Genomic DNA, 13,584 nt, shown 5'->3' on the forward strand with positions numbered 1-13,584 from the left:
GCTCCTTACAAAGAGTAACACCTAATTGAGGAACTCCAACACCTTTCCGCCACTTCAGCATAAAGAAGACACTCTCCAGGCTGTAAGCATTTATTAAACTGCTCACATCTGACATCTTTTTCTCAGAGCCGTAAACAAAATCAATCAGTATCAACCCTATTGATTGAGCTGGCACATTAAAAGCCAAACCCAATTACTCAATCTGCACAGCGTGCAGCACATCGAGGCTGCTCAGAATGCGGGCTGTGTTTAAAATTCATAAATTAGACTCAAGAGACCTCCTTAACTCCATCTACTGTGTCTTTGATGCGTCCAACAATAAATCACATGAAGGGGAAACGAGGAAACCAATCCCGGCTTTCCTTAGATTCTGGTTGCAGATTTGCATGCCTCTTTGGATTTGCAGCCCTCTCTCCACCCCAAATGAGGGCTGATGATGTTTACTACATAAAAATGAAATCAAAGAAACAACACACAACAGAATTGGATGTTGGGGAGACACGTGCTGCACTCAATGAGTTCCTGTAACTGTCCATAAAGGATGCAGATTTGCAAAGTAACCTAATTGAATTAATCTATCAGTATTTTCCAAAAGGAAAGATCTTTTTCTACCTTATTCAAATAAAAGGCTGAGCTCTGCACTGATTCATATCGATGCCGTCTCCAACAGAGGAATTCCTAGCTCCCATCACTGCACCAGAATTCCCACCACTTTGTCATCCTCCGAAACTCAGAGGGTGAATAGCTGGAATCGTCGCCCCGTGGGACTAACGGGGGGCATATATTGTTCCCCCTGAGGCTATTGCCAGACAATGCAGCAAAAGTGTTGGTGGAATGAAAGACCAGCTGCTTTCTCTTACAGCTGCAAGGATTCCCATCACACGCAAGGAAATTACAGTACAAAAGGCGCTGTGACAGAGAGCTCTTCCTTTGACATGTCCAGAGCCTCTCAGAGTGGCTGACTTTATGCCTCAGGAGGTGAGCGGCATCATGGGGGGACATGGCTTTAAAGTGAAATATAAAGAGAATGCCATTCATTGTGGCGGACTGCAGCTAGTATTTTGTAAATACCAAACACACTGCTGCAATAAATGAAGCTCCCTTAATAAATGTAAGTGTTTTTTTTGTTATTTTAAGTTAGCATTCAAACTATTCTTGCAATTTGAGTTGCACGTTCTGTAAAAACACACCACTTAAGTGCATTTTTTAAAAACACTTCTGATTTTTTGTTTTGTTAATTTAGGTGCGTGCCAGTGTTTAGTTGTGCCTAATTTGATTAAAAAGTGTACAACTCTGCTGCAACATTATTTCCACTGAAAAAGATAAGAAATAATTCTATTTTTTTTAATGGGAAGATTAAGCAAAATGTGCTGTTTGGAGCCTGTGGTGTGAGTTGACATTTGGAAAAGGTCATAGGTTTTCTTTGCGTTCTGCACCCATAACAAGTCCAGAGGGGGTAGAAGCATTCTGTGATTGTGAAAACACTACTTTAACGAAATTATTAACCACAAAACTATTTAACCCTTTCATGTCTAAATTTATTTTCAGCAATAAAAAAAGTATGTTTTTGCTTTCAAGTAGATGCTGAATAAAGCCAATGTTGGAGCTGAAGTGGACATTTGCATCAATAGGTGTTAAAGGGTTAAAAAATAGGTATTTGAGCACCACTCATTCATGTTTTATAGGAGGTTTGAAGCACATTTCTCAAGAAAGTTGTCAGTTTAAAATGTCATTTGTGATGCTTTACAGAAAACCTTGTTTTTAATATTTACTGCTCAATTCTTGGTGTGACTTGTTTCTTAAATCCCTTTTTATTTGCTTTACATGAACATGTAGTTTATTTTTCTGCTTTATATAAATAAATGCCATTTAATAGAATAGAAATCCTTCAAATTAATCTGGAGAAAACAGTAAGGAGAGTCTTTATTCATTAACAATACACATGCAGCAGAGAGCAGTTTTACGCGGGGGGTAACTGGTGGAAAGGAGGGGGAGTAATCCCATCTCTAGAAATCCAGCTTTAATGATGCAGAGAGATGCTCAAACTGGACTCAAGGACGATGAGAAAGTGGCACCGCATTGCACACCGTCCAGAGGGATGAGGAAGGGGGATGCGCGCGTGGAAAGTGGGGAATGACCCCCTTCAGACAGCCACGCTCTCCTCCTCTACATCACACGCGGGTGGAGGGGGGATGGAGTAAGGATTGCATGCACGCGTACATACCAGCTCCGTGGTCATATTCTGTTGAGTTGTGGCAATCATTGTAATCCGCAACACGACCCCCCTCCCTGACTGCAGCCTCAGAACCCACAGCCCCAGCAGCTGCACCGTGGCTTTGCGGAGCTTCTCCTGCACGCTGCGCTCTTTGCAAGTTTGTCCTCGGTGGGCTGGTGGTCCTTCCCCCCCCTCCCCCCTCCTTCCCTCCCCCTTTCTCATCCTCTCTGCTGAATGGGTGAGTCCCTCACTCATTCTTTATCTCCATTTCATCTTTTCGTCGTGGGTTTGATCAGGGAAGCACAGTCAAAACCTGGTTAACTTGCAGTTCTTGGTGCATCATTGTTTCAATTAAAATAAAAATCACTCAAAAAAGCAAATTGGGTCTTGGTTACAATAATCTAAATGTTAATAAAACACTTAATTAATTTGTGGTTAAACATTTGTAAATTATGAATGTAAAAACTTAATTTTCTAATAGAGCTTTTGCTAACTCAATTGAATTACGTGTTTAGATTGCAAGCATAACAGGTGGCAGAGGTCTAGCTCCTTTGCATTGTGGGTAATAATGTTTTGTTCTGCTTGTGATTGTTTCTGTGTCCTGGGTGTTAAAGTCCAACTCTGATCATCTTTAAATCTATTGTAAAAGCGTTCCCAATGGTCTTTTTTTAATGATGATGCAGACAGAGGACAGAGCAGAAGTAGTTCATCAGAAATTTCGGGGGACTGTTGGCGCTGAAGGAAGCCTCTGCTCGTTTCCCGTGATCCCCTTGTTTACACTCTCTCCCGCTAACTTGCAGCCCCTCACAACCCCAACCTAACACAAGCGTTGCAACAAAGCATTATGGGAGCCATCCAGCCGTACAGTTTAGAGCCAGTCACCAGCTCGGGCGAGGGAAACGTAGACGTTCATTGATCTAGTCATCTAGAAGGGAATGCATTGGAATGGAAGGAGCAGGAAGGTTGTGATCTGTCAGCTTTTGGTTCTGCATCACATCTACAAGCTTTTTTGAACGACATTTTTTATCTGCTCTCAATTCGCAGTGATCTATGAGAAGTTCTTGGAAACAGTTGTAAGTCTAACTTTCTTAAAATATGTCTTCAAGAAAAATGCCACAAAACCATGTTTAAAACACTAAAAAGACAACTCTCATTGGAGTGGGTCCTTAAGGGTTTTGTTGGTTTTGGTTGTTGCTCTGTTTACTGTTGCGATTGGGATGTTTGGTTGTGTGGTTGTTGTACTTGGCACCACATATTAGAAGGTTCCTCAAAGAAGTGAGATTGCACTGCCATTACACCATTAAGCTGATTGGACATTAAAAGAGGAATGTATGCAGATTGCACTAAAATTTTCCTATTTTGCCATTTTGTACCTCCCTTATGTCTGATTGTCCTGTGGTTTTGAGCATGTATGAGGCAGGGTCAGCAGAAAAACTGTCTAGTATAGTGGCTAAGGGTCACCAATTATAACACACCAAAACCCAGTGAGAGCCAAAAATACCAATTAGAAAAATACACTTTATTTATGTTTTTGGGACCATTGAACTATTCAATGTAGTGTTTATTTTATTTTTATTTTTTTTACAATATCTGAATTAGAACTGTGTTATATTTTTTCATTTATAATTACGATTCTAATTTTGCTTTTTCAAGTTCCTTCCAAAGTTGCCTCCTGTTGCAGCAGATCTGGAAGCAAAAAAAAAGAACATTTCTATCATTGTGACTTTGATGCACCATCATTCTTTTGCACCTTTTATGATTAACATTTAACAGTGTTGGTGTAGAATTTGAGTATCTATCAATGTGAATGCAATTCTACACTTAAATAACTTTGTCTCTCATTCTGGTTTTCAATCAAACTTGTTTTTGCTGGGGCAACACAATGTATTTAAACAACACTGTTAAATTAAGTCGATCCGACCTTTAAAATTCCAGTTGAAATGACCCAAGAGGATCATGTGCACACCCGTACCTTGGTTTGTTACAAATCTAGTAGGACTACTCCTCTGTCATCATGTTACAGCAACACCAATAAAATAATAAAATAAAAAAATAAAAAACTTTTTAACTACATTAACATATTTGATTCTAAGTGGAAATTTCTTCCATAATTGTATTATGTTCAGCCAACAATATTTTTTAGGACAATAGCGGTGTGACTTCCCCCTATAAGGGAGGTGACACAACTCACAAAGGGGCTCATTTGGTTTTTGTCTTAAGATTTTTAGATATATTTGACTGGTGTTTTGCACTGGTCTGGTGGTTTTGTGCATTTGCAGAAGTCATCCTGTTGCAAAATTGCAAAAACAACAGTACCTTTAAGACCAGAAACAAAAAAGAAGTATATTTGTGGCGAGTATGTACAGAGTGGGCCTTTGAAGGAGGAAAAGAATATGTTAGAGGGGCAATATAAACACTACAGGATTTCAAAAGAATTGCTACAGGGAGAAAAACTGTTCAAAGGTGCCTTGAATGAGTTTTGCTCCATTGCAAACAAAGACTGAACAGAATCTCACCTTTGAGGTGTTCCCACTGAAAATAAAAAACAAACTTGAACAGAGCAATTCTTTTTAATAGTGCTGTGCAAGTCACTTCCAAGCTCTACAACTTATGTTACTGATTTTCAAAAGAAATCCCTGACCAAACATTTCTGTCTCTGGATTGTAATGCATTACAGAAAGCACTCACTCTGTCACTCAGCTCCTCAGCACTTTGCTTAACCCTTGCTGGACTGTGATATTCTTTTAAATATTGTACTTCCAATTAATGATAATTTATCTTATTGTAGTTGCTCACCTTTCCACATATGCCATCAGGGGTCGCCAAACCACACAGGTGGTTTGGCTGAGGTTTTTTTTTCTTTGCTTTTGAAATTCTCTGTTTTTGTGGAATCTTATAAATCCACTTTGCAATTATAATCATGAAAACAGTATTATTCATACCCATGGAGTTATAATTTGCTTATTTTAAACAAATGAAGAAGAAAAAAAATAAGAGAAATATTTATACTGAGGTTTTTCAAACTTAAAATAATTAGTCAAGAATTGACTGGAGAGTAAAAAACTATTAAAAAGTAAAAGATAATAAAGAAATACGCTTAAATATCCTAAATATAGCCTAGACGTACACGTGTAGGCCTATCAACATACATTTATAGAAACATACACACGTATATACATCCATATTTATACAACATCATGTACATTATGTAATTATACTTACTCTTCATCAAGAATAGACATGAATACCGTACATGACACAATGAATTCATTAAATATTAGGTTTGTCTACAAAAGTTTAAGTACTGCTTGAAAAGGAGTAGGAAGAAGTCAATATTTCCACCCCTTTATATTTATGCTTTAATTTAATTGCTTAAAGGAGACTATGAGGAGGCGACGTAAATATATAATACCTACCCTTATTATGGGGAAGTCGTCTTCAATTTATATATTCTGATATATTTTGAACACCCACAACTTTGAACAACATTTTGTTTTAAAAATGAATGCAGGAACTTGTGTTTCAATCCTGCCTCTACGCTTATTCTATCGATGTTGCCTTAGTTATGTGTATAGTTTTAGAACAAAAAAACATACAAAATGTTACAATCATCTTGAACTGAAAAGATTTTTGTTTCCCATTAAGGTTCTTACTTCCTTGAAATGATTCGCTTCTGCTTTGTGCATTTTTATTTTGAAAAGAGCGCAAAGGACACCACCGGAAGTGCGATCCACAGTGTACTTCACCGATTGGCTAGCGGCGAAATTTGAAATGCAACGCGCTCGTTGTTACTTTGGCTGCACCAGGATGAGGCTGAAGCTGTTGACCGTTGTGGAAGGAAAAGAAAAATAACCTTTTACTAACTGAAAAGGAAAAAACGAACAGAGAAAAGAAAATCTTCCAGCAGTTTTAGAGTCTTCCATTTCAGGTAAGTTGCTAATGTTACCTATGAAATACCTGTGTTAGCCGGAGTGTTGAAAACTGTTAGCTCGACAACTGCCGTTTGTTTCAGTTATGATACTGTTATTGTTTTTGGGCGAATATGTATTGTTAAAAGATATAATGTGCTGTTGGATAACAAGTACAGCAATGTATGTGAACAGTAATGTAAATGTATGCATATATATTTGAAAGAAAAAGAATTCGAATCTAATCTTAAATAATAACTTACAACAGTGAGTCACCAACTACAGTCTTATTATTATTATTATGACAGAAAAGCATGGACACCACGGCGTTTAACCTCCAAGGCTTCTTTGATAAGCTGATGACACACATTGATCTTCTGAATGACAACATTGAGCCCAGTAAGTAGTCTGTGTCTTTCCTATTGTTTTTAGAGCTTATGGTATATTATTATTATTAATTGGATGACCACCCCTCCATTCTCAGATTTTATTCAGATGGCGCGGAACTTTGATGAGTGCCGCCGCAAATGGCTGAGCTCCGAGCAGGAGCTGGGGGCCTGCAAGGAGATGCTGAGAACCGCAGAGATGGAGAGGGGGGCTCTGGAGGTCAAACTGAAACACGCCCGCAACCAAGTCGACGTGGAGATCCGGCGCCGCCAGAAGGCCGAGTCTGACTGCGACTCACTGGTGTGTTGAATCAAGCAGCAGGGTTTTGGTGCTGAGGTTGTAGGTGATGCGTTCACTGCCGCCTCGTTTAACATTTTTTTTTAATGATGTGCATTCTTTTTTGTAATGCAGGATCGTCAAATTCAGTTGATCCGAGACCTTTTGACCAGTGAGGGGTCCACCAACAGCATACAGCTGAGTGCAGAGCAGAGGTCTGCACTGGCGTTCCTAAACACAAATGGTCAAGTGGGGACCAACCTGAACTCCAGTCGAAGGTGGGGGGTTCACAGAAGGCATATTGTGTTTACAACCACCTTTTTTTTTTTAAATCAATTATAATTGCAAAAATTAGAACAGACCGATAACCGAGTGAGTGATTTTATATATAAATATATCTATAGATTATATTTTACTTATGTGTTTGTCTTTTCCTACAGACTCGTGACCATAGATGAGTCCGCTTCCATCTTGTCAGATATCAGCTATGACAAAAGCGATGACTCTCTTGTAAGTAGTTCATTTTCTTCACCATTGTCTGGGATAAAAGTCAGGATGCTGCACTCTCCTTTTGTGTTGAATCTGACCTCCTGTCTTTCGATCTTTGGCAGGACTGGGACTCTTCCACAGTGAGGACAGTGCGACTCAAGAAACGGGAAAAAAGGGTATTGACAATATTTGTCTTCATTTAACGGCAAACCTGGAATGACCGGTCCATAACAATATGCTACATGTAGATTTATCAGTACAAAAATACTCTTATGTATTCGCACATTCATACAATCGATATTCTAGATGATGGAAGATTATGGATGTTATGTATAGATGGGAGGTTTATGATCTCTATAGTTTTTAAAAAGTGGTTTTGGTGCATTTGAAGTAAAGATGTCTCCTCATTTCAGCGCTCCTCCAGGAATCAGGTTGATGGACCTCCGTTGTCGGCTAAAAGGTCTCGATCTACGGGCAGAGCGGCAGAGAGGGTTGGTCCTTTTCTCTTTGTGTGGGAGTGATGCTGATATACGAATGAAGCTGCCGGAAAATAGAAACAAATGCTTTGTTTCTTTCTTGCATTTTCGTCTTTGTGACTATTTAATTATTGCTTTTTTTTTAGGCCAACGAGACCCTCGTGACGACGACAACAGTCACTGTGCCTGCGAACGGGGGGCCCGTTGAGGCTGTTTCTACTATCGAAACTGTTCCATATTGGACTCGAAGCAGGAGAAAGACTGGTAAGATCGTCTCTTTTACATTGCATTACATCGAGGTTTTTTTTGTTATTTTATTGTAAGTTATTTTGGACATTAAAAGTGATTTTAATCACAAATGTCTTTAAGAATAATTGCTTTCCAATTGTTTAGATACTTATGTTTGTTTTTAAAGTTAAGGATGGATTGTGAGTTTTGTCCTGCCTGTTAAACTCAAGTTTGTGAACATTTCCTGTCTAAAACATCCTCTCTTTTTTTGCATTTACAACGTGACATGAAGATCACCGCAATTGATAAAAGCAATTTCTTAAAGCTGGCATTTAATATGCATTTATTTTGAAAGCATTTCTCCTCGATTGTTATTTTTAAAAGCTGTTTTACTGAGATGCATCTTTGAGCTGCTCTGGGTTGGTGGGGCACACTGTTGAGATCAGTACTATGACGCGGTCACCATTTGTTTTCTTGCAGGGGTTGAAAGGATGGAGATTTTATTCCAACCATTAATTGCAGATTTTTCAATCTTTTTTTTCTGTATTTGCTTCGTTCTGGTCAAAATTGTGGATCTGGAAAGTGCAGATCTCCCAATAAATCAATAAAGAATTAATTTATAGAGGCAATGCAGCTGATTTCATCTTTAGGGGGGGAAAATCTAATGATTTTTTAAAAGCTTTTCAACATTTTTACCGCCTTCAAACAGTTATTTGTTTATTTGTTTGTTCTGTTCAGCTGCCATCCAGGAGGACTCTGAATCTGTCAGGTCTGAGGATGTTTTTAAGGCACCAGCTAACCCTGAGGTAGACGCCAGAGCCCAGCCCAGCACTCCTCAGAGCAAGGGAGCCGTCCGTCCACACGAGTTCGTGTCTAAAACCGTAAGTACATGAAAAAACAGTCTGGTTTTTGTCAAGGACACATTTTCTGTCATTGAAATCCTGATTATTGTGTTTTCTGGACATTTAAAACAAAAAAACCTCTCTGCCTGTAAATAAAGTTTTTAAAGCCTCTCCAAAACATGTCTTCTGTAGGTTATTAAGCCTGAATCCTGTGTGCCATGTGGAAAAAGGATCAAGTTTGGCAAGATCTCGCTGAAATGTCGAGACTGCAGGGTGGTGTCGCACCTTGAATGTCGAGAGCGGTGTCCCCTGCCATGCATCCCCAACCTGGGAGGCACGCCAGTCAAAATCGGAGAAGTATGTCACCCCATTTTTCATGATCATTTATATAAATGAACAGGCTTGTGCATCTTTTTTTTTTTTTAAGTTATTCTTCTGTTTACATGGGTTTTTATCTATTTATTTGATTCAGGGAGTCCTTGCAGACTATGTTTCAGACTCTTCACCGATGATTCCTTCCCTTGTGGTCCACTGCATCAGCGAGATTGAACAAAGAGGCCTACATGAGGTGAGTTTATGCAGTTTTCCCCTCAAAATAGCCATGAAGGAGTCTCAAGGAGAGAAAGGTCCCACATCCTAATAGTTATTCTAAGTCCTTTTCCTAAAATTACAGATGAATAATCTGTTTCGGGATGATAAATGTGAAACCGGACTATGGAAAACCCCTACACTTATTTTTATTCTATTTTTTTTTTATTCTGCATGCTGCATGTGTTAATTTAAAAAAAACTATGTTATCTTTATTTGGCACGGACCCAAGCATGTTTCCACTCTGACCTTCTCAAAAATTATTATAAAACCTTCAAACTTGGGACAAGAGGCTTGAAACGCCACCTAAACAATATCTTATTTTTTTTTTCTCTTGTGTATGAGGTTAATTATTTCTTTCTCTTTTTTGCAGGCTGGCTTATACCGGCTGTCTGGTGCTGATCGCACAGTGAAGGAGCTGAAGGAGAAGTTTCTCCGCAGTAAAACCGTTCCTGTGCTCAGCAAGGTGGACGATATCCACGCCATCACAGGCCTCCTGAAGGATTTTCTGAGGAACCTGAAGGAGCCTCTTCTTACCTTCCACCTCAACCGAGCTTTCATGGACGCAGCCGGTACGTTTGAGTGAGGCCAAGGTTGATGGATCTTGCAAAACAAGTTTATTTCCAATCATAAATATATGATGAATAAATTAAATCCCATTGCAGACACATTCAGGTATTGCCTCTCCACCACGCTTACAGAGAGTCATATGACGTCACATAATTAATTGATTGCAATATATTTGAAATATTCTATATTTTATATTCATTATATTTCTTTTATTAAAATTTTCAACTATATTTGAAACTATTTAGATTTATTATTTATTTCAGAACTTATCTCAGTAAACTGAATTTTGGTCTAATTTTCTTTGTATATATACTGGATAGCTTTACTTTGAAAATGAGAACCTTCATTGACACTTTACTTTGAAGATTTATTTACTTCCTGTGACAGTCGCGCATTCAGCTTTAGTTTATACACTATATTTAAAATATAGCATTATTCTGCATATTAGAGAGATAATTGCATTGCCTGAGTTGTATTTTTTATTAAACTCTCTTAAATTTTCATACTCCAGTTTTCGAGAACAGATTGCGAATATCAAATAATTATTATATTTGTTGCAGCCTTAAAAAAATTAACTGAAAGCTGTTTTTACTTGAACAAATGTTAAAATTACTTTAAAGAAAATTTGACTCTTGGATTTAATGAGTCAATTCTGCATCTGCCAAAGTAAAGGTTCATGTTTAAGTAATGTAGCTATTTTGAAATAACTGCCTTAGTTTGGAATATTACATGCTTTTGGACTATTAAAACCATTAAATAGTTTCTCTCTGTAATTCTCTTATAGCCTCTTAGTTGCTACAAATCCAAATCATGAAAAAATCCTCGTTTTTATTTTCTGCAGAAGTTTCAGACGACGACAACAGTAAAGCTCTCATGTACCAAACCATTGCCGATCTGCCACAGCCCAACAGAGACACGCTTGCTTTCCTGGTCATTCACCTGCAGAGGTAAGCTCCACCCCCTTCTGTTCCTTCAAAGGTGAGGCAACTGCATTCAGGTTTGGTGCTGTTCACCTTAAGAATGAAGGAAATTAGAAAATCCCTAAACTGGTACTCTATTTTGCTCAATTATGATCATTTTGATGTTGAAACAGAAATGTTGTGAATTTATTCTGGGGATTTTTGTTTTAATGATCATAAATATAACCATAACTAGGAGTAAAAACAAAAAAGTATTTTCAACATCCTAAATTTTTCTTGTTTTTTAACACAAAGCAACTATTTAGTGTCTAAAAACGACAGACTTAACTTTGCATTAGACTGTTGTTTTTCTTGTATCGTCTGCTTCAGTCACACTCATGGGAATTGGATTTCTTGCAGAGTTGCAGACAGTTTGGACACAAAGATGGACATCAGTAACCTGGCTCGGGTTTTTGGACCAACCATTGTAGGCCACGCCGTTCCCAACCCAGAACCCATGACAATTCTGCAGGATACCAAACGACAGCCTAAAGTAAGTCCTATACTGACCCTCGATCTCTGTTTTGAGGGTTTGCTTAAATGATTTGACAGTTTTTGACATTCCCCACTGACCCTCTAATAATCTTATCAAAATAGCTGATTCTAGGACCCATTGGATTAGTTTACATTATTGTCTCACTTTACTGTGGACATCAGTGAAACATTTAAGGTGATGCAATTAGTGTTGATTTTATTACAATCAACTCTATTTGTACTTTTATTAGCAATTTTCTACTTTTGAATTTGGTATTTCTGCTGTAAAGCAACGTGCTTTTATTCTGGCATTAAAAGGAAATGGCTCTTAACCAGAACAATCTTTAAATTTGTGGGCGTTTTTCTTATTAATCTTTTATTGTTCCCTTTTTCTTTTAGGTTGTTGAGCGGCTGTTGAGTCTGCCAGTCGATTACTGGGCTCAGTTTGTGAACTCAGAGACCGAACAGCCAAACTTGGACCAATTGATCATTGAGAACGCAAACTGCTACGCCACTCCTGAGAGAGGTACGTCCCCCTGAGTCTTTGTCGAATCACGTCAAATGAGGGCGGAGTCTGAGTTACTGATTGTTTTGTCACAGTGAGCATTCTCGGACCTCTGACCACGCCAGAGCACCAACTAAGCAAAACCCCCTCCTCCAGCTCTTTGACTCAGCGCATGAGGTCCACGCTGACACCCAGGTGAACAAATCACCTGCTTTGACTCTCTTCTTCCTGTTATTGATCCGTTTCTGTTTAATGGTCGCCGTTTCTGCTCATTAACTTAATCGTTCTTGCCTTTTCTCCAGATTTGGAAGCAAGAGCAAATCGGCTGTTGGGTTTTCTCACCAAGGAAAGTTCTTTGCCTCTCCACTCCTCAAATAGCACAAGGCGGCAACACAATACATGGATAGGCTTTATTTCACTTCAGAACATGTTAAGTTGTGGATATTGATTGTTTTTATGTTTTTTTTAAAGGGTATTTTAAAGAAAGTAGAATGTTTTTCTCCATCCGTACACACCAGCACACCATTGCAGTTGATGCTTTGCTCAACGGTAAGGAGGTCGGCCTCATTTCAGATGACAACATACGGGAAATTAACCATTTTCGAGGAGATGTGTTAATTCATTAAATGTACTGTATCCACAGCTTCCATATGCAACCATTTCAGTTTTTCAGCTCATGTCTTACTCAGCAGCTGAAGACGTTACCTTTTTGGCATTTAATTATTGAAGTCATTGAATGTGCGCTTGTTTGTTGCAAGATTTCATTGTTTTGATGTTTGTAAATGTTTTTGTTCATTAGGATCGTCCTTTTTAGCCAGTGATTTGTTTTGTAAATGCTGTAGAATCATATCTTCAAAAGCTTTAGTCACATGTCTAGATTCGGCCCTCTCTTGGAGGTGCAGAAAATTCTTTCTTTTGTATCTTTTGTAAGCTGGGCACTTTTTTTTTTTTTTTTGTCCCAGAAAATGGCCAAAAAAAAGACAATGTCAGACATTAGCTTCATGTTCTTCCTCTGGTGTTTATTGATCCTTAAAATGTTTGTCCTTATTTGCAGGGTTCCCATAGAAAAGGAAATTATTTTGTGTAAGCCAGTTGAGTCATTGTGGCATTATTTGGTTGTACATCATCACATTTTAAAAAGTGTGCTTTCAAAAATGCATGTAACTTATAAAATACATTTCAGACTTAAGCAATCATGTCTCCTGATTTATGCATTTAGTTCTTTCTCCTAAAACTTTTAGGGTAAGAATAGTTTAAAACAATTGCATTAAATTCCATCCATACTTCCTTAGAACCTGCTGTATCCCTTTTGGGTTGCTGGAGCCTATCCCAGCCACACAATAAGCTATGCAGCATGTTTTTGGACTGTAGGAGGAAGCCAGAGAGAATCCATGCATGCACGGGGAAAACATGCAAATTCCACACAGGATCCAGGGGGATTTGAACCAGGGATTTCTTGCTGTGGGGGTAGGGGGGTGCTAACCACTACACCACCATGCAGTCCCGAGACGTTAAATTCATTTTACTAACAGGAAAAACTGCTGCTTTAAAGAAAGGTTTTCCTTAAAAGGAAAAATACATCACATTTTTTTTCTTTAATTGCATTATCAACAGTGCATTCTGGGTAGTATTTTACATCCTTTAATAACAAAAAATTACTCTTAAGC

At 38.4% G+C, this 13,584-nt stretch overlaps 2 protein-coding genes across 3 annotated transcripts in view; one reads left to right on the top strand and one right to left on the bottom strand.

The window, feature by feature from the left end:
* LOC101157536 (inactive dipeptidyl peptidase 10) overlaps nucleotides 1–2,506 on the bottom strand; it is a 29,505-nt gene extending 26,999 nt beyond the window's left edge. Inside the window, exon 1 of the mRNA XM_023956823.1 lies at nucleotides 2,225–2,506. Within this exon, the coding sequence (XP_023812591.1) occupies nucleotides 2,225–2,470 (246 nt within the window). The 5' untranslated portion in view covers nucleotides 2,471–2,506. The remainder of the gene's footprint in view (nucleotides 1–2,224) is intronic.
* Nucleotides 2,507–5,931: 3,425 nt separating this feature from the next.
* On the top strand, nucleotides 5,932–13,110 carry racgap1 (Rac GTPase activating protein 1). Of its 2 annotated transcripts, none has more exons than XM_011477537.3 (17): nucleotides 5,932–6,143; nucleotides 6,432–6,522; nucleotides 6,608–6,810; nucleotides 6,922–7,064; nucleotides 7,227–7,296; nucleotides 7,398–7,451; nucleotides 7,689–7,766; nucleotides 7,898–8,015; nucleotides 8,718–8,860; nucleotides 9,014–9,178; nucleotides 9,294–9,389; nucleotides 9,783–9,981; nucleotides 10,821–10,926; nucleotides 11,299–11,431; nucleotides 11,812–11,938; nucleotides 12,013–12,112; nucleotides 12,220–13,110. In XM_011477537.3, exons 2-17 carry the CDS (start codon nucleotides 6,438–6,440, stop codon nucleotides 12,293–12,295), a joined length of 1,896 nt encoding a protein of 631 aa, XP_011475839.2. In that variant the 5' UTR covers nucleotides 5,932–6,143; nucleotides 6,432–6,437; the 3' UTR covers nucleotides 12,296–13,110. The 2 variants fall into 2 exon arrangements, with proteins under 2 accessions (XP_011475839.2, XP_023812592.1); XM_023956824.1 differs by having other exon boundaries at nucleotides 5,932–6,141; nucleotides 6,427–6,522.
* The last annotated feature ends 474 nt before the right edge of the window (nucleotides 13,111–13,584 follow it).

The sequence above is a fragment of the Oryzias latipes genome, chromosome 7 (genome assembly GCF_002234675.1).
Source record: "Oryzias latipes chromosome 7, ASM223467v1".
NCBI classification, from domain to species: domain Eukaryota; kingdom Metazoa; phylum Chordata; class Actinopteri; order Beloniformes; family Adrianichthyidae; genus Oryzias; species Oryzias latipes.